We start from the raw sequence: 18,511 nt of genomic DNA on the forward strand, positions 1-18,511 counted from the left end.
CGGATCGAGTTAAGGAGGAAATGGCCATTGTCTTTCTCACCAAAGCAACCGAGTCCCTAACAGCATACTCTCTCTCAGGTCCCACTGCTCGTGCGACCTGGAGTTCTACCGTTGCCTGAAGGCTGCCGGGGACAGCGTGGCCACCATGGTCGGCCAGGTGTACTTCAACTACCTCAAGATGGATTGCATCGACGTCCCGAGTCCCAAAAGCTGTTACTCCCCTTCCGTAACGATAAGAACTCTCAACGCCCCTTTCCCCTCTGAGGTGGCAACCCAGGCTCCTCCTCCTCCTCCTCCTCCCCCTCCTTCCTTCCCCTCGACGTCGGGGACAGAGACGAGAGATGCACAAGAGAGGACGAAGAATAAGAATAAGAAGAATAAGAACAAGGAGAGGAGGAGGCCCAGGTTGTCTTGTCTCCGTCGGGATGCTGAAGGAGGGTGTCGCTTCTGGCTGCCCAACCCCAAGGGCTTCACGACGCGGCTGCAGATTGTCAAGACGACGTTGAACTTTTAGGGGAAGGAGGCGGGTTTTAGGATCGGGCTTTTGAATCATTGATTTATTACATATTTATTAGTATTGTTTTTATAATTATTATTATTATTATTATTATTATTATTATTATTGTTATTATTATGATTTTGCTATTATTGTTATTATTATTATTATTATTATTATTATTATTATTATTATTATTATTGTTATCTTCTTTTTTTGCTATCATTGCTATTATTTTTATTATTACGATTATAATTTTAGTACAGCCATACCAAATAGATAGATAATCCTGTGTATCTATGCGAGTTTTAGAATGATTTTGGAATGAGAATGAGACTGACCGTGTTTTAGGTTTTCCGTTTTAGAAGACTGTGATATAACGTTATGAGTAAGACAAAAGTTATGAACGTCTAGGTTCCTTTAAAAGAAAATTTTATTTGTTTAAGGTGCATAAGCCTAGGTGAACAAAAGACTTGTGTTGTGCGTTTATTTTTTCACCGAAGTGTGCCAGGTGCGCATCCCCGTGCAGGTCGAGCAGGTTCTTGTCGCTGTATACTTCATATTTTGTCGTAATAAATGTATGGAATAAGGACGGATCATTTTATTGAATCTTGGCTTAGGAGACGAAGACTGGGCCCAGTGCTGGGGATCTTCCCAGCCTTGGGCCTCAGCCCTCGACTCATCTAATATTGCACGGTCTTTTTCCCTCCCCCTTTTTCGTTTCCCTTCTCCAACCCCTTCTACTATCCAATTCCTATGACGTGAGAGCCGTGTTGAAAGGATGAACAGTCATGAACAGACAGGGGGAGCCATGAGCACGGTATTCACCTGTTTAGACTGTTTCTGTCCCCAACATACTCTAAGCTTACTATAGCCAATAATGAAGATTTTATACCCTTGATAGGGGCAGTGAGGCTTGCCCCTTCATCAAACAGCCCCACCGACTCCGATTCTCCCGGTTCCCCGACCCTAGGCTCCCCTTTGACCACGGCTCTGAACACTGCTAGTGCTACCCCCTCCTCAGTGTCTACTATTATATCATCCACCCAGGTCAATATTCAACCTCCAGGATACATTCTTACTCTGTCAACATTTTCAACTTCATCCCTCTATCCCAGCAACTTTCTTCAACTACCCATCCCTCAAAGTCTATGCACTCGGCCAATCCCCTTGTCTGTAAGATTCAGAACTGGTTGTTCTAACCGTCTACACGCCACAAATTTACCATTTTTGCTGGGTGCCCAACCATGTCGGAATCACCGGTAATGAGCAGGTAGATACTCAAGCATGTTCCGCCGCAATGTCCACATCACACCAACCTCGTTTCTCACGTATTCCAGTCACGGATTGTTACTCTTTACACTTTTCAGACCTTCATTTATACCTGATGGCAATCTTTCTGGTCAGGCACTAAAAAAATACATACTGTAAAACTATCAGTCTCCTGGTCAGCTCCATATTATCAGAACAAACGTTGGGAGATGGCTCTCGCCCGCTTACGTATTGGCCACACCCGTCTAACACACTCCTATCTGTTGTCACGCTCTGATCCGCCCCTATGTTCCCTATGTAATGTCCCTCTTTCAGTTCCAGACATTCTTCGACGTTTTACCGCAGCCTCTGCTTTCCCTCACCTATCCTCCCTTGACCGACCTCCCAACCTGTCAGACATCCTTACGGAATCCCACACATTTGACAACTTGTTCTCCTTCCTCAGACGCATACATATCCTTCACTGGATCTAACCCCCCTTACTTAATCTTACCTTAACCCATTCACTCATCAGCTCTTGCTAACTCGACCTCCTTCCCTACCCTTTCTAATACTATACCTTCCAATAGTATAGACATCTATAAACCTTAGATGTCTAGAACATTGATTTTGTTTTTAATCTTTAATCATTTACCATTACTGAATCTTGGAATGATAAATCAGATGAGTCGATAGATAAGAAAACTACTAATGTCGACTGGAATGTTATAGAAAAAAGAGATTGAGAATGGGGAGAACTGATATATATGTTCTTAGACCAATTGCCCGAAAATGTGGATATTAAATGTATTTGTTAGTCTAAACTCTGAACCTTTATCTGCGTTATAAGCATCGATATATTCACGTTAATGTACTACAGCCATGATACTCTAGTGGATTAACGTGTAAATGTCGGATGTTTATATTAGAGATGAAACTTGAAACTAACAAAACGTCTCTCTCTCTCGTTCTCGCTCTCGCTCTATCGCTCTCTCGCTCTCTCGCTCTCTCGCTCTCTCGCTCTCTCGCTCTCTCGCTCTCTCGCTCTCTCGCTCTCTCGCTCTCTCGCTCTCTCTCTCTCTCGCTCTCTCTCTCGCTCTCTCTCGCTCTCTCGCTCTCTCGCTCTCTCGCTCTCTCGCTCTCTCGCTCTCTCGCTCTCTCTCTCTCTCTCTTTTTATATCTATCTATCTGTCTATCTATCTATCTATATATCTATCTATATATATTTATATATATGTGTGTGTGTGTGTGTGCATGTGTGTGGATATAAACAAACACAGCAATGTTTACACGAAGATGAAAGGAAACAGCAACAATATGAAAAGACATTGAACGTAATGTTTCGAATTCATCTAGAATTCATTACCAACTTCCTTTGATAATTAACATAACACGTATCACTTTGTTTGTCTTCTATTTTTGTATGTAATTGTCTTTTCTTTTCATGTAGTCTATTATTACGAATAATTATCACAACTCCACATTTCTGCCAAATATTTTGCCACATTTTGGTATTATTTTTAGGCACTAGGATCCCAAATTCTCACAATCGACTATTTTGAATTGGTTAAAAGCTGATTTAAATCAATCAAATAATGTATATATATATATATATATATATATATATATGTATACACACACACACACACACACACACATATATATATATATATATATATATGTACATATATATATATATATATATATATATATATGTACATATATATATATATATATATATATATATATATATATATATATATGTACATATATATATATATATTATATATATATATATATACACACACATATATATATATATATATATATATGTACATATATATATATATTATATATATATATATACACACACATATATATATATATATATATATATATATATGTACATATATATATGTACATATATATATATATACATATATATATATATATACATATATATATACATATATATATATACATATATATATACACACACACATAACCACACACACACACACACACACACACACACACACATACATATATATATATATATATATATATATATATATACACACACACACATAACCACACACACACACACACACACATACATATATATATATATATATATATATATATAGATAGAGAGATATATAGATAGAGAGATAGATAGAGAGATATACACTGATTCACATAAATACACCTTCACACACATATGCATATGTGTGTGTGTGTTTGTATATATATATATATATATATATATATATATATATATATATATATATATATATATATATATGTGTGTGTGTGTGTGTGTGTGTGTGTGTGTGTGTGTGTGTGTGTTTGTATATATATATGTATATATATATATATATATATATATATATATATATATATACATATAATGTATGTGTTTTCAATGTAGCACTTAAATTATTTCAGGATATATACTCGGGAGTTTAAACACTTTTCATATATCACAAAGTACTTACAGCTGAAATAATCTACTTCACACATAACCTACAATATTTTACTTCTTGTAATATATGTATGGTAAGAAAAGGTGTAAAACAGGAATAAAATTCTCTTCAACATCAATCTCTACTTAACTGTGGTGGATACCAGATAAGGCTGTGCAGTTTAAAAATAAAATATATTTCTGAAAATACCTATGCATTGCATAAGTCCTGGGAAAATTAATCAAAAGATACTAGAGAGAATTTCTGTCTCCTTAAGAATATATCTAATCGTATATAAACATTAACAAAAATTTTTTTTAAGTCACACCAATCTCAAACAATCTGTGCCGGATCCGAAAGGCGGAAGCACCACGAATACAAACAAAAACAAAACGATTCATTCCCACTCAGACAGACGTGAATGTTTAAGCGTTATTATTTACCATAAAACACAAACAGTTCTCATTTTTTATCAGCTAGTTACACCTTCCGAGAGTCTGGACTTCGTGTTTAACGATGAGAATGTGTAGTTGTGTCAGAAATGAGATATAGATGATCGTTATTGTTTTCAATGGGTAATTATAGGTGCAAGATTATACATTCGTGGGCGTAGCTGAAATAATCTAATTTTCCTCGTTTGCAAAGGTGGGTAGGAAAGGTGGGTCTACTGATGTCTTTTAATGTAGTTAAGTGGAATTTCTAAATAGTGTTACTCACATAATGGGAAATTTTTGAACATTTCGTCAAGATTTCACATGTTGAGGAAAATCACTATGTTTTTGCTAGTTAGATAACAAAAAAAATTGTAATATTATTCAGAATGTGTGCACTATCAATACTAATGAATATGATTTTGATAGATTGCAATGCTATGTTACTTTGAGATCATACAAATAATGACTTGTATATTTTTTTGTGTGGTGCTCCATCCAATAGTCAGTATATGGTATTGTTTTCATTACTACATTTAGTGTGTAGATTAATGTTACCGAAAATGATGCACAGAGAGAGAGGGAAAGGGACACTTGTCATTTTGTAGAGCATAAAAAATAAGAGTAATAAGCAACATAAGTACATCTGTAGTGGCCTCATATTTATTGACAAAATTATATGTTGCATGTCACTGTCCACAGCACCCCCACACAGCCAGAGTTCATAATTTCATGTTTTCTGTAAGTAGACAAGATGTTTTGATAAAGGGAGTACAGGGGGGGCTTGCCCCTCTGTCTAAGGAATAAGTAGAAGGTAGGAAAGGTTAGGTTTGGATTTTTTTTTTTTCATTATACCCTGCTTTTGGGATTTCACCTTTACATATATATACATATATATATATATATATACATATATATACATATATATATACATATATATATATATATATATATATATATATATATATATATATATAAACACATACATATAGCCAAATTCTTATATATGTACATATTCAAATATATTTACAAAAATATAATAAAATCTCTAGATTATTACACCATCCAGATTTGTAATTCCTGGGAAATAAAAATACTTAGCTGTAGATTTGTAGTGTACTGTTATTTATGGATTATGACAGTGTATTAAACTGAAGAGGATACATACTGCTTTGCAAATATTGGAATATTGATTTTATATTGATATTCTGTATTGTTGTTAAAGTTGTTTTCCATTGATTTTATTAATTGCAAATTGTTTTATTACCTATCTTAGTTATCATTTCTGTTATACTAATTATCATTATTAGCTTTCTCTTTGTCACTTCAGTTAGTGTTGATTTTTTTTCATTGCCCTCTTCTTTAGCATAAAGTGAAACTTGATACAAAAATGCTTTAACCCAGTGAGTGGCAACACTACAATGTCATGCCCACTGTAATAAGAAGTTGATCTACTGCCTTTACATATAGATGTGCTTAGTCACCAAGGAGTCAACTATTAGTCTTATTTATCTCATATGTTTACCTTTTTCCTTTATTTTTTGAAAGCTTCATTTCTATTATTTTATTGTCTTTGATGTTAATAGTTTAATAACAATTTAATAATCATAATATCAGTAAGAATGATAACAATGTCAATATTAGTAGTATTGGAAAGAAAAACGCATTTTGCCGCCAATTCAAGAAATGGGGAAATCAGGATCGGTCTCTAGGGCCAACTGATAGACTCCTTGCTCCTGAGCACAAGTGGGGCCATCTGTATGTAACAAAACTCCCTTAAATCTAAAGGGACAGGAAATAAACCCACTGACATTGGGTTAAGAAAAGTGACCATGAATATTATGACCAGGCTCCTTTGACATATCAGTATATAAGATGAAATAATGCACAGTGATATAGATAAATAGTAATATAGATAAATAACAACCTTCTATGATCAGGACTCAAACCTCTGCCACTCAGGGTATGACCCAGAATGAGCAGTACTAAGAAATCTCAACCACATAACCCAGCGAAAGGATTGTGCAGCTGTGATGGAGCTTGTATGATCCTAGCTGTACAATGCCTTTGTTGGGTTTATTGGTCCATTTAATTATAGTACTGCTCATATTGGTAGAGGTTTGAGTAGTTGTCAAGGAGGGTTGTTGTTTATATATCAGTGAATGGTATGAGTTAAGAAAATTCAGATCATTTTCTTCTGATTCATCTTGGAGGGGTTGATAAAGAATTATTATCTTAGAACGTTTATTTCTCTTGCAGAATTCCAATAGAGCATAATGGCTGTAATGACGGCAAGTGTGCTAAACAATTTTGCGGACTTGGCTCTATCCCTTCCGACTCCGTCCTTAGAAGCAACTATCAAACAGAATCCTTCAATTGTAGACTCTACAGGTTTGTCATGTAACTCTTCTGTTTATGGCAGTTAGTGCTGCTTACATAATTTTGTTTTATTTTTAAAATCATGTATATGTATATTTGTTTATATTCCTGTATATCTATTATCTTTGGTCTAAATCTCTCCATTTATACATCCCTGCTAGCACATAGGTTGACTATATATATATATATATATATATATATATATATATATATATATATATATATATATATATATATAAATATATATAAAATTTCTCTCTCTGTTGTGATTTATTATCACCTTTGAGTTTATCACAATAATTTTATGTAGTGAAAAGATGTCATATGTGGGAGAGACTGCATATAATTCAAAATCTGTCTAAATTAATACATCTTAAAGTTAAAGTTACTGTGTGCGGTTACTAGAATGGCTTGCCCAGAATCTAAGCAAAGGAAAACATTGTCCCCACATTTTAGATTTTTATCTCATGCAAAACATCTTGAAAGAAAGCCTGGTTATTTCTCAGCTCCATTTGGTTGATAAATGTTATATATTCACCTTTTATGGTTTGGATACAGGCTATGATGGCAGAACGGCCCTCCAGAAGGCGGTAATGGTGGGGAATCTACCAGTGGTGAGAATGCTTCTTCAGTATGGCGCAGACCCAAACTTAAGAGCGCAGTCAGGTAAGGCTTAAAGGGATAATAATTTGTGTTTTCTTTTTATTTGTATTTGATATATATTTATTAGGTGGTAATGATACATGTTTATTTTTTTTGTATATATTTTTTTATGGATGAGTTGTGTTGGGTATATATTTTTATATTTTGAATCATGTAATGGAATAAATTCCCAAGGTTTCAGATTTTGTTGTGTTTTTGTGGTATTCTGTCTTATGTCTACTTGCTAAAAGTATAAACATGTGAAGATTGGAGGATTTTGAGATCTAAAGAGAGAAGGGCAAAAATAAATGGTCAATGTCAGTATTATAAAACTGATCTCAAACTTTAATTTATTACTTAGATGAGATGTAAGAATTTGAACTGAGAGACATTTGGAAGGTTCTTTGATAATGCTGCATTAATGTTATACGCACTGTGGACATCATTTAAAAAAATAATTCTACCTCTCCATTTCGCAGAAATTATTGAAATACCATTCCTTCTTATGACACAGGCGAGACTGCAGTTCATGTTGCTTGCTGTCGAGGCTTCCTGAACGTGGTGGTCACACTGTTCAAGCATGGAGGTGACCCCATGATACTGGATAGTTCCGGGAGAGTTGCAGTACACTGTGCGGCCATTGCTGGATCCCTGTAAGCCGATCTTTTAGTTTTATAAGGGGTGTTCTTGATATTGTTTTTTCTTTTGGTGAAATTAGTTTATTTTGATAACTTATGACAGGTTATTGGATTGGAGATTGTTTTGTTTAGTGTTATATATTAGGATTACTTTTTTATGGTAACCAGTTAACATTTTATATTATTACTTTTAGCAAGCTGTACATAGATAAGTACGGGAAAGAAGACAGAAAGTTATTTGAAGTGTATAGAAGGCTTGCTTGCACTATACTATGCTGGTAGTAATGAGATGTAGAATACATTTGTTTTTAAGGTATGTAATTGTGCTAAGATAATTTTGATGTATCTTTTGCCAGGTGGTAGTGATGCATTCCTTATAAGAAAGATCAGGATCACCAAATTATGATTATTAAAAAGAGGGGGTAGCCTATACTCAAGCTATTTACATTTATTCAGTTTGTGTAAATTCTTATTCTGATTATAAGTTTGTATAAGAACAAAAGAGATTTGGGAACATTAGCTGTGCCTTATTCTTCAACAGGTTGTTAATACAGTATTTAGCTGAAGTGTGTGAAGTTAACCTTGAAGCTGAGGATGGCCGTGGCTGCACCCCATTGCACATTGCAGCTGCCTGTGGTCATCTAGATCTTGTGCAATATCTTGTGAATAAGAAAAAGTAAGTCTGTTTTTGTGCCTCTGTTTATTTTTATGCCCTTTGAATAAAGATGTAGACTATGATAAGTTTGTACATTCAGTATATACAATTTATATGTATATGTAAGATTGAAACAAAAATGCATATGGTGTATTTAGAAATGTGGTAAAACCATTGCTCAAAGAACACTCAAATTAATGATTCTTTTAAATCAACATGTCTTTAGGTTGCACTTCTTGAAAAGGTCTTAATTTGATATATTTTTTTAACAACCAAATTTATAGGGTTAAAGCTCATATAGATTATGAAGATATATAATTTAGGTTCTCATTATCTTTAAAATTTTTCTAGCTTGCTATGTCCTCACTACAACTTTTCCTACCAAACAGAGTGAATCGTACAAAAATGGACACCGATGGTAACAGTGTGTTGCATGCTGGAGCTGCAGGTGGGGTCTCTGGGGTGTGCTGGGTGATCACATACCCAGGTGCTGAAAACCTCCTTACAACTCACAATGCTGCTGGTCTTACGCCTTCTCAGGTTGCGCAGGCCTCACTCTCTGTGTAAGGTTTTTTCTTTTTTGTGTTTTATTTTTCTTTGTTATGTGTTTGATTTTTCTTTCTTATTTGTTTTCATATGTTTGTTTATTGTGCTGTTATCATGTATGCTTAACAGTCAATTATCTATTAAGGTTGGTAAAGTTCAGATATTCATGTGCATACGAGGAAAAACACTTTTATCTCTCTACTTTGTTGCACATTTGTTCAGTTTAAATAGTTTCAATTTTAGTATTGGTAGTATAGACACTTTAAGCACTATTGTTTCATACAGCTTGCAATAGTCTGAGAAAAAAGTTGCTATATTTTTTTTTGAATGGGTAAATAATTTGTATATCAAACCAAGCTAAGTAAAAAAAAAAAAGAAAAGAAATCCTTTTAGTGATAAAAGTTGTGCTTAACATTTTATTTGTCCGTTTACTTAATTTTTCTTCTCCAAGTTTTGCATTTCATATGATAAATATTACACATCACTTTTCTTCATGCATAAATGGTAAAAGCTCTGATATTGCCTCAATAGACAGAATTAAAAAGAAAAAACAAAACAAAATAAAGGAGCCATTACTAGCCAGCGTTTTCTTCCCTTTAGCTCCCCGGACTGCCGCAAGTGGCTGGACAAGTGGACACACCAGTATTCTCGGGGCGGAGCGGTTGAGTCCCCTCGCTGGCCCTGGCTCATACAGCTGTTAACCCCCGTGACCTTGTTCTATATTGGCATTGTGAGTGTTGGAGGGAGAGGGAGAAGGGTACAGAGGAGAGGGGAAGTGAGAGTGAGAAGGATGGAGTGGGAGTGAGAGTGGGAGCAGGATTGAGAGTGGGAGTGGGAGTGGGAGTGAGAGTGAGTGAAAGTGGGAGTGGGAGTGGGAGTGGGAGTGGGAGTGGGAGTGAGAGTGAGAGTGAGAGTGAGAGTGAGAGTGAGAGTGAGAGTGAGAGTGAGAGTGAGAGTGAGAGTGAGAGTGGGAGTGGGAGTGGGAGTGGGAGTGGGACTGAGACTGAGACTGAGACTGAGACTGAGACTGAGACTGAGACTGAGACTGAGACTGAGACTGAGACTGAGACTGAGACTGAGACTGAGACTGAGACTGAGACTGAGAGTGGGAGTGGGAGTGGGGGGGGAGAGTGAGAGTGAAAATCAAATTGAGAATCAAAATAAAAATCAGAAGTTTGGGTGTGGGTGTAGGTGTGAGTGAGTGAGTGAGTGAGTGAGTGAGTGAGTGAGTGAGTGAGTGAGTGAGTGAGTGAGTGAGTGAGTGAGTGTGAGTGTGTGAGTATTTGTTTGAATTTGAGTTTGAGTTTGAGTTTGAGTTTGGGTGTGGGTGTGGGTGTGGGTGTGGGTGTGGGTGTGGATGTGGATGTGGGTGTGAGGGAGGACCTTGTTGTATGTTGATATTGAGCATATTTAACCCAATGCCGACGGGGAAAATGAATAAAAAATGGGGAAAATGCTCATTTTTTATATTTTTTGTGAAATACCTCTGCACATAGATGGTTTTGCTAGTCCTTAGCCACAAAGGAGTCAATTAGTAGACCTTGTGACCTTACCTGATTTGAATTTGCAGGAAAAATTTATTTTTTAATAGCGCTATGAATTTTGATGGTTTTATTTTTACTGTAAACATTATAATTAACTATAATGTTATAAATATTAGGAACAACAAAATAAGATAAAACATTTTCGTACATCAAAGAATATGGTAAACAGGCGAGACAGGCAGTACTTGTAATTGGCTCATTGGTGACTTAGTACAAGTGTAGCCATCTATGTGTAAAAACAATCAAACAAGTAACCCACAGTGGGCATGGCACGTATGTACACGTCATGCATTGGGTTAAGGAGAAAAGGGGGAGAAAGAGAGAGGGAAAAGAGAAGGGGGAAGGAAGAAAGAGAGATAAAAAAGGGTGAGTTTGAAGGGTGGAAGAAAAGGAATGAGGGTGAGAGGAGAGAAAAAGGGAAATAGGAGAAAGATTTAAATAAGTGGGAATGGAAGGGGAAGAGAGTAAGGGGAGAGGAGGGAAGGGGAAAGGGAGAGGGAGGGCATTACAATTTGAAATTTTGTGTCTGATAATATCGGTATAAAAAGTGTACACTCCTGTAGAAGGGAAGCTTGTGCGATATGAACATATTATATGTGTCTAAATTCATCACATTTATATAAACCTTATGTTTACTTTCCTTTAGACCTGATGCATTGAATCTTTTTGTTTAAGTGTTACAAGGAAATTATAAGTAATGTTATAGAAGAGAAACACATTGAGATTCAACAATTTTCACCTTTTTTTTTCAGATTCTGTCGGTCCTAGCAATGCCCCATCATCAGTGGATGGTTGGAGCGCCCGTGTTCATTGTGGCTCTGACGGTGATGGCCAGACAGCAGCACCGCATGAAGCATCCTGTTAGGTGTGTGGCGAAGGCGGATGTGGTTGAGGATTTTTGTTTTTGATCTGACCACCTAAGTTTGAAAAAATAATTACACTGTTGCAGTGGTGGCAGGTGGAAAAAGATATGAGTTCACGATCACTAAGGCAGAAATGGTATTTTTTTTAGAGGGATGTGTTTTGGCTGTGTCCCTTTTTGTTTGGTATTTTTTAACCTCTTCCCAAAAAGTTGCTCCTTCAGTATTTGAGGAAAGAGGCTGAATTCTTATTTATTTATTTATTTTATTTTCTCTATTTAGAGGCAGTGTATTTTAATTATATAAGCCAACATTTTTTTTCCTTCTAGATGGCCAAACCCCATATACCTTGGAGCATATGGAGGAGGACTCTTTTCTACCCTAGCGTGCTACATCATCTCAGTGGAAGCTTACCGGCATGAATATCTCATTATATCGCTTGTGATGTGGATTGTGGCTGGCTTTCATATAGGTCTCTTTTACAAATTGATAACAGGTTTGTTTGGTATAATGTGTATTGTATGTTTGGACATCTTGAGATTTATATTGGTCACTGGTTAGTTTGATGCATGTTTAGGGAGAAGCTTTAAAGGAATGTGTGTAATGGAGAATAATGATTGGAGTGGATGAACAGGGTCCAAGACACGAGCTTTAATTGTTATTATAAACTGTGTCATCATTGTGGAAGATATATAGACATTCTATATAATTTTAGCAACATTATCCATTCTTAAAGAAATGCAACCTTGATCTGCAGGTGATCCAGGTATAGTACGTGCTGAAGGGCCACTTCAAGAGGTGCTAAGAGGAGTGGGTGAGGGAGTGGTTCGTGGCTACTGCTCAGAGTGCCAGCTTGCGATGCCCCCTCTCTCGCACCATTGTCGCTTGTGCGTCAAGTGCCACCACCAGATGGACCACCACTGCCTGTTCCTCAATACTTGCATAGCGTCCAACAACCACTGGCACTTCGTTGTGTTCGTGATGACAAATCTCTTACTGATGGTGGGGTTTGTGCATGGGGCCTTTGTTGCCACCATGCCCAAAACCGATGAAGGAGACTGGATAGAGAGGCTGTTAGCACATATGTTGTATCTTCTGAATGAAAATGTGTGGGCCCTGCTGATGATCATATGCAATGTTGTCTCCTTTGTATGGGGCTTCCATCTCTTAAAGTGAGTATTCTTTTTTCTCTTTTATTGTTTTGATCAGTGTCAGATATTTATTAAATTTATAAATTCATAGTATGCATATACATATTTTGTCTATGCTACATCAGTTTGGGCTTCTAAAAAGGGCAAATTTTCCTAGGCATCTCGGCACTTGAAAAGTTTAATGGTATAATAATTACTTTATAGATAGATAATCGTGTTTAATTTTATTCATGTATTATTTCTTTTACTAAGAAACGGTATATAAATGTCTTTCATTCATTTTGCAGAGGCCAGTTCAAAGTCATTGGGTCTCAACAAACAACACTGTGCCGCCTAAAGCTTGGAACCCCGTTGACCAAACTGACGATCAAGGAGAGAATGAAGAACGTGTGGAGTTTCCTTGTCCGTGGCAGAGTGCCATTAAGCAATCAGACTCATTACTTCAACCAAGTCTAGCTCTTGGGTGTGGTTTAGTAGTTTGGTTTGTTATGTTGTCAGTGTCTTTTCTCTACAGCACAATGCTTGTAATACAATTATGTCAGGGCAGCCAAGATGACAGTCCCCTTTTATCCTAACTGTTTATGAGTTTTATCTGAGTATTTTCTTGAATTCTTACTTGAAATGTGTCGTATCAAAAATGTGGCTCAGATTTGTAATGCATGCTGAGCCACTTTTGCTTTACGTATGTTGCATTATGTGTATTTCATTCATGGTTCATGTGTGTATTGTAGTTTCATTTAGTTTTACAGTGCTTGCTTTATTCAGTTGGCTTAAAATCATATACCAAGTGATGTGTTGTAAGTCACTCTCAAACTACATTGTTCACAATTTCAAATTCAAATGTTTGCTGAACCGGTTGCACCTGAATTATTTGCTGTGATAAATGAGCCAGGTAGTAATTTTAGAAGAAGGAGAAGAAAGAAGTCCTGGGACGAGTAAAGTGAATAATATATGCATAAATATACATTCAAATTAGTAATAATGATTTCTACTGAACAATTTTTCCATTTTATGTTGATTCAGCTTTGAGTTTTAAAGAGTTTTATATTTGCACATTATATTTTATGATTTATAACATACTTCTGGAAAACTATTTATGTTTCCATGTGAACCCAGTTCTGTTACTCTGTGGAAGGTTATTGGGGACCCAGTTATTATATAAGCAATATGTTACCAAAGGATGTTTGCTTCTTATGAAGTTAATAATGTCCAAGAAGGTAGTGTAAAGACAGGCTGTTTTTTTGTAGGACAAGACATTCCAAGAAGAAATGCTACTTTACAGATCTATTCTTACAACAGAGATAACCAAATATTTATGAGTATTTTTATTGAATGTATAATTTTGTCTGGAAATTGAGATATTCTTTTGTAATGAAAAGGCAGGTCCCTTGTCTAAATATTATTAGAAAAATGCTTAAATCGGAAAAGCTTTTGATTTGATTACTATCTTTGTAATGTGATAATGAAGATATGGAATTCTAGTATATGTGGAAAGATGAATTTTACCATTTTATCAGATTTTTTTTTGTAAATGTCATGAAAGTTGTAGAATTTTAGGGTACTGTTTTTCAATTTTGTGAAAGTCTTGATGAAGGAGAGCTAGTATTGTTTTATTTCATGTGTGGTTTTACAAATGCCAAATGTGAATATTACTTCGGTATTTATTTTAATTTCTTTTCCATTCTGTATTTTAGTATTTTTTTTTTTTTTTTTTTTACTTAGCTTTAGAAAGTAGTGTTAGCTAGTACTGATTAATAATTTTTACAGCAAGACATTGATTTTATAGTTTTTTTAGTTTGTTTTTTATGCTTATTGAAACCTCCTTAAGATATGGACTGTATCTTAAACAGGTAAATTTCAGACCCTGTGAATCTGAATAACTTTTTTTTTCTTTGTTTTTTTTTACTCAACCCTTAGTCATCGGGTGGTATGTACGTACAAGCCATGGCATGCCAGGACTATATTCTGGGTGGCATGTACGTAAATGGCATGGTGCGCCGATCCCGTTTTCTGGGGGCACGTATGGTCATGCCCCGCATGCTAGGGTGACGACACAAGCCCTCGGCGGTGGGGCCCGGGAGAGAGCGCTTGCGTATCAGGAAGTCACCTGTTAGTATTGGGTTAATCAGAAAATAGAGCTCAAAACGTAACATATTCCTGAGCTAGGAACTACTTAAGATTGTGTGGGATTTTTGTGAATTATGAAACTATTATTCAAAATAGATCTTTCATGCTATCTAAAAAAAAAAAAAAAAAAAAAAAAAAAAAATGAAGAGCTGTGCCAATCATATATGATTAAACAAAAGTCTGAAAAAGGTAATAAATATGTAAACAGTGTTGTTTTTATGTTTTTATGTATTACCTTTATATATATATCTGTATACTTTTTTTGTATGAAAAACAAAGACATCTAGGGAATAGGCACTTCTTTATAAGTGTTTGTTAATGTTGGAGCTGGTAATAGAGACTATTATTGGACTACTTTGCAAATTAAAACAAAAGTTTTGAGCCCTATGAAAGAAATGGAAATTAATAGAAGATATCTGATTTGAAAATTGAGATTGTATATTAGTATCTGATATGTATAGAATGTTCACTTGGAATAGAAGCTACATGCCAAAACATTTTATTCATATTGAGAGACTTGGTTGATTGAAAGGACCAATTAGTATTCACAGGTATGTTTCAATGCAGTGTTGCTGGGAAGGTGTGATGTCCACTAGTGGGCCTATGTGTGACCTAACTTGATTTTCCCTCTCCTTGAGTTTTTAGATTTTTCTTTCTAATGCTATTAGTATCAATGATGTTATTAGTATTATTACTGATGTTATGATTATTATAGTGTTATTAACAATACTTATAGCAATATAAAATTAATAATATTATTTTCAAAGATCAAGGAAAATGTTAAATAGAGGAGATAGATAGGACTAGTAATTCTTAAGTGAGTCAGTATGGCATGCTGTCCCCAGTGGCAGTGGGTTACGCTGAGAGTGGGGCATTAATTTTTTTGGAAATTATGGGAGAAATAATATGAGACAGTTGTAATTTTTTTTTATACATACAGTAGAAGGCAACTATATTAGGGAAATATGATATATGTTCAATCTTATCACAATCGTACACTCACTCACTACATGTAATACTAAAGTGGATACAGTAGTATTCATTCTCTGGACTCCGTTATCATAACAGGGATTCAGTAGCGAATAAGCATGAATGAACAACAAGTTCATTCATGGAGAGACCAGAGCACCAAAGTTAAGTTCAATACACACATTTAAAAATATTCATCTCATTTTGCTTCTCATGAGTTCACATTTTTCATTCTTTCATTTCTTAAAGTTTTTAATCATCACTTATTCAAAATGGGCTATATACGAAAGGTGTAGAGTTCAAAATTCTCAAATGAATAATTGCAGGAAATTCATGTGAAATACTATAACAACAATTCTTCAGAATCATACTGTTCTGATGTCTGTAATGGCCAAAAAGAGAGAGAGAGAGAAAAAAAAAAAACGAGCACAGGGCACAAGGCAGAATGCAATGTCAAAGATTTCTCAGCATTTAATCATCTGATAGAGAAGATAAAGCTACTCCATTATAAGGGGGACAAAATACATGTTACTTTTATAAGATCATTGTTATCATCAGCATTTTACATTCTTGTTATTTAAGGGAAGAAAATGATATTTGTATTATGTCCTATAGTTGATGGGCAAGAGCCTTAGTAAATGAATCTAATATTTATATGGGTGTCAACCACATGTTAATGTATGTCTGCACAAATGAAAGCATGTATATATATATGTGTGCATGCATTTATGCCTGTAAGCATGTATGTGTATATTATATATAGGTGAAATAAAGAAAAGAAAAACATAGAAAAGATATTTGGAATAAAGAGAGAGATGAGATCGAAGGAAAAAATGAAAAGACATGAGACAGAGGAAAATATTTGTTTCAATTTCAATTTGTTATACAAATTTCTGATAAAAGTTGAAGCTAATTATTTTTGAAAACTTGGTATAGAGCAAAGCACAAAACTTCTATTAATGTGTGTATAGAAAAATTATTTTAGGTGTAAAAAGAATTTTTGGTTGTACTTGAGCTTTTTCTAGCACAGTTTTTAGTATTTTTCTGTATCAATGTCTGTAAGGCTCACTGCATTATGTTCTCTCTACAGCATAGAGGGGAGAGAGAGAGAGAGAGAGAGAGAGAGAGAGAGAGAGAGAGAGAGAGAGAGAGAGAGAGAGAGAGAGAGAGAGAGAGAGAGAGAGAGAGAGAGAGAGAGAGAGAGAGAGAGAGAGAGAGAGAGAGAGAGAGAGAGAGAGAGAGAGAGAGAGAGAGAGAGAGAGAGAGAGAGAGAGAGAGAGAGAGAGAGAGAGAGAGAGAGAGAGAGAGAGAGTACAGTTTTAAAGACATTTTATGTTATATAGTTGTTTGTAACTGACACGTGTATTGTAATATCAACAACCATATTTTTTATCAAATTTTTATGTATACGTATGCACTGAATAAAACTGTTGTATCTAAAAATACTTGTCGGTAAGTGTATTGTATTGGCGTAATTGTTAAATATTTTTGTAGGAATAGTTCTTCAATGATTTCTATCTAATAATTCTTTATTTCAAATGATCATATGATTCATATATCTGATTAGACTACAATATGGATATTTTTCATCTATATCTATTTATCTGTACAATGAACAAATTAATTAATACCTTTTGTGTTATTTTACCTTTGATGAACGTCCTTTGCTCGTTTGAAACCCTGACTTGAATGATTGTAGAAAAATATTTTGAAATATGGCAGGGATTTCATTCATAAGCTTGGCTGCCAGACATAATGAAGTGAAACATGTGGCAGTGAGAATTAAAAAAAAAAAAAAAAATCAAGAGAAGAGAAGAGAGGAGTAGGAGGGGGGTAGGGGAGGGGAGGGGGAGGGGAGGAGGAGGAGGAGAGGAGGAGGAGGAGGAGGAGGAGGAGGAGGAGGAGGAGGAGGAGGAGGAGGAGGAGGAGGAGGAGGAGGAGGAGGAGGAGGAGGAGGAGGGGGAGGGGAAGGAGGAGGGAGGAGGGAGAGGAGGAGGAGGAGGAGGAGGAGGAGGAGGAGAAGAAGAAGAAGAAGAAGAAGAAGAAGAAGAAGAAGAAGAAGAAGAAGAAGGAGAAGGAGAAGGAGAAGGAGAAGGAGAAGGAGAAGGAGAAGGAGGAGGAGAGGGGAGGGGAGGGGAGGGGAGGGGAGGGAGGGAGGAGGAGGAGGAGGAGGAGGAGGAGGAGGAGGAGGAGGAGGAGGAGGAGGAGGAGGAGGAGGAGGAGGAGGAGGAGGAGAGGAGGAGGAGGAGGGGAGGAGGGAGGAGGGGAGGAGGGGAGGAGAGGAGAGGAGGAGGAGAGGAGAGGAGAGGAGGAGGAGGAGGGGGAGGAGGAGGAGGGAGGAGGAGGAGGGGAGGGGA

General features: G+C 36.0%; 2 protein-coding genes across 7 annotated transcripts in view; both read left to right on the forward strand.

Moving 5' to 3' along the window:
- The window catches only part of LOC125031724, a 13,830-nt gene extending 12,744 nt beyond the window's left edge, over nt 1-1,086 (forward strand). For all 3 annotated transcript variants that reach the window (XM_047622646.1, XM_047622647.1, XM_047622648.1), the window contains one exon: nt 79-1,086. In XM_047622646.1, the coding sequence (XP_047478602.1) occupies nt 79-514 (436 nt within the window). In that variant the 3' untranslated portion in view covers nt 515-1,086. The remainder of the gene's footprint in view (nt 1-78) is intronic.
- Nucleotides 1,087-4,577: 3,491 nt separating this feature from the next.
- Nucleotides 4,578-17,330, forward strand: LOC125031696 (palmitoyltransferase akr1-like). 4 transcript variants are annotated; one of them, XM_047622596.1, is made up of 12 exons: nt 4,578-4,857; nt 5,346-5,384; nt 6,903-7,034; nt 7,581-7,688; nt 8,179-8,317; nt 8,844-8,978; nt 9,347-9,520; nt 10,104-10,233; nt 11,800-11,912; nt 12,237-12,403; nt 12,665-13,079; nt 13,346-17,330. In XM_047622596.1, exons 3-12 carry the CDS (start codon nt 6,920-6,922, stop codon nt 13,512-13,514), a joined length of 1,665 nt encoding a protein of 554 aa, XP_047478552.1. In that variant the 5' UTR covers nt 4,578-4,857; nt 5,346-5,384; nt 6,903-6,919; the 3' UTR covers nt 13,515-17,330. The 4 variants fall into 4 exon arrangements, with proteins under 4 accessions (XP_047478552.1, XP_047478551.1, XP_047478550.1 ...); XM_047622595.1 differs by lacking the exon at nt 5,346-5,384 and having other exon boundaries at nt 4,578-4,870; XM_047622594.1 differs by lacking the exon at nt 5,346-5,384.
- The last annotated feature ends 1,181 nt before the right edge of the window (nt 17,331-18,511 follow it).

This window comes from Penaeus chinensis, chromosome 13 (genome assembly GCF_019202785.1).
Source record: "Penaeus chinensis breed Huanghai No. 1 chromosome 13, ASM1920278v2, whole genome shotgun sequence".
NCBI classification, from domain to species: Eukaryota; Metazoa; Arthropoda; class Malacostraca; order Decapoda; family Penaeidae; genus Penaeus; species Penaeus chinensis.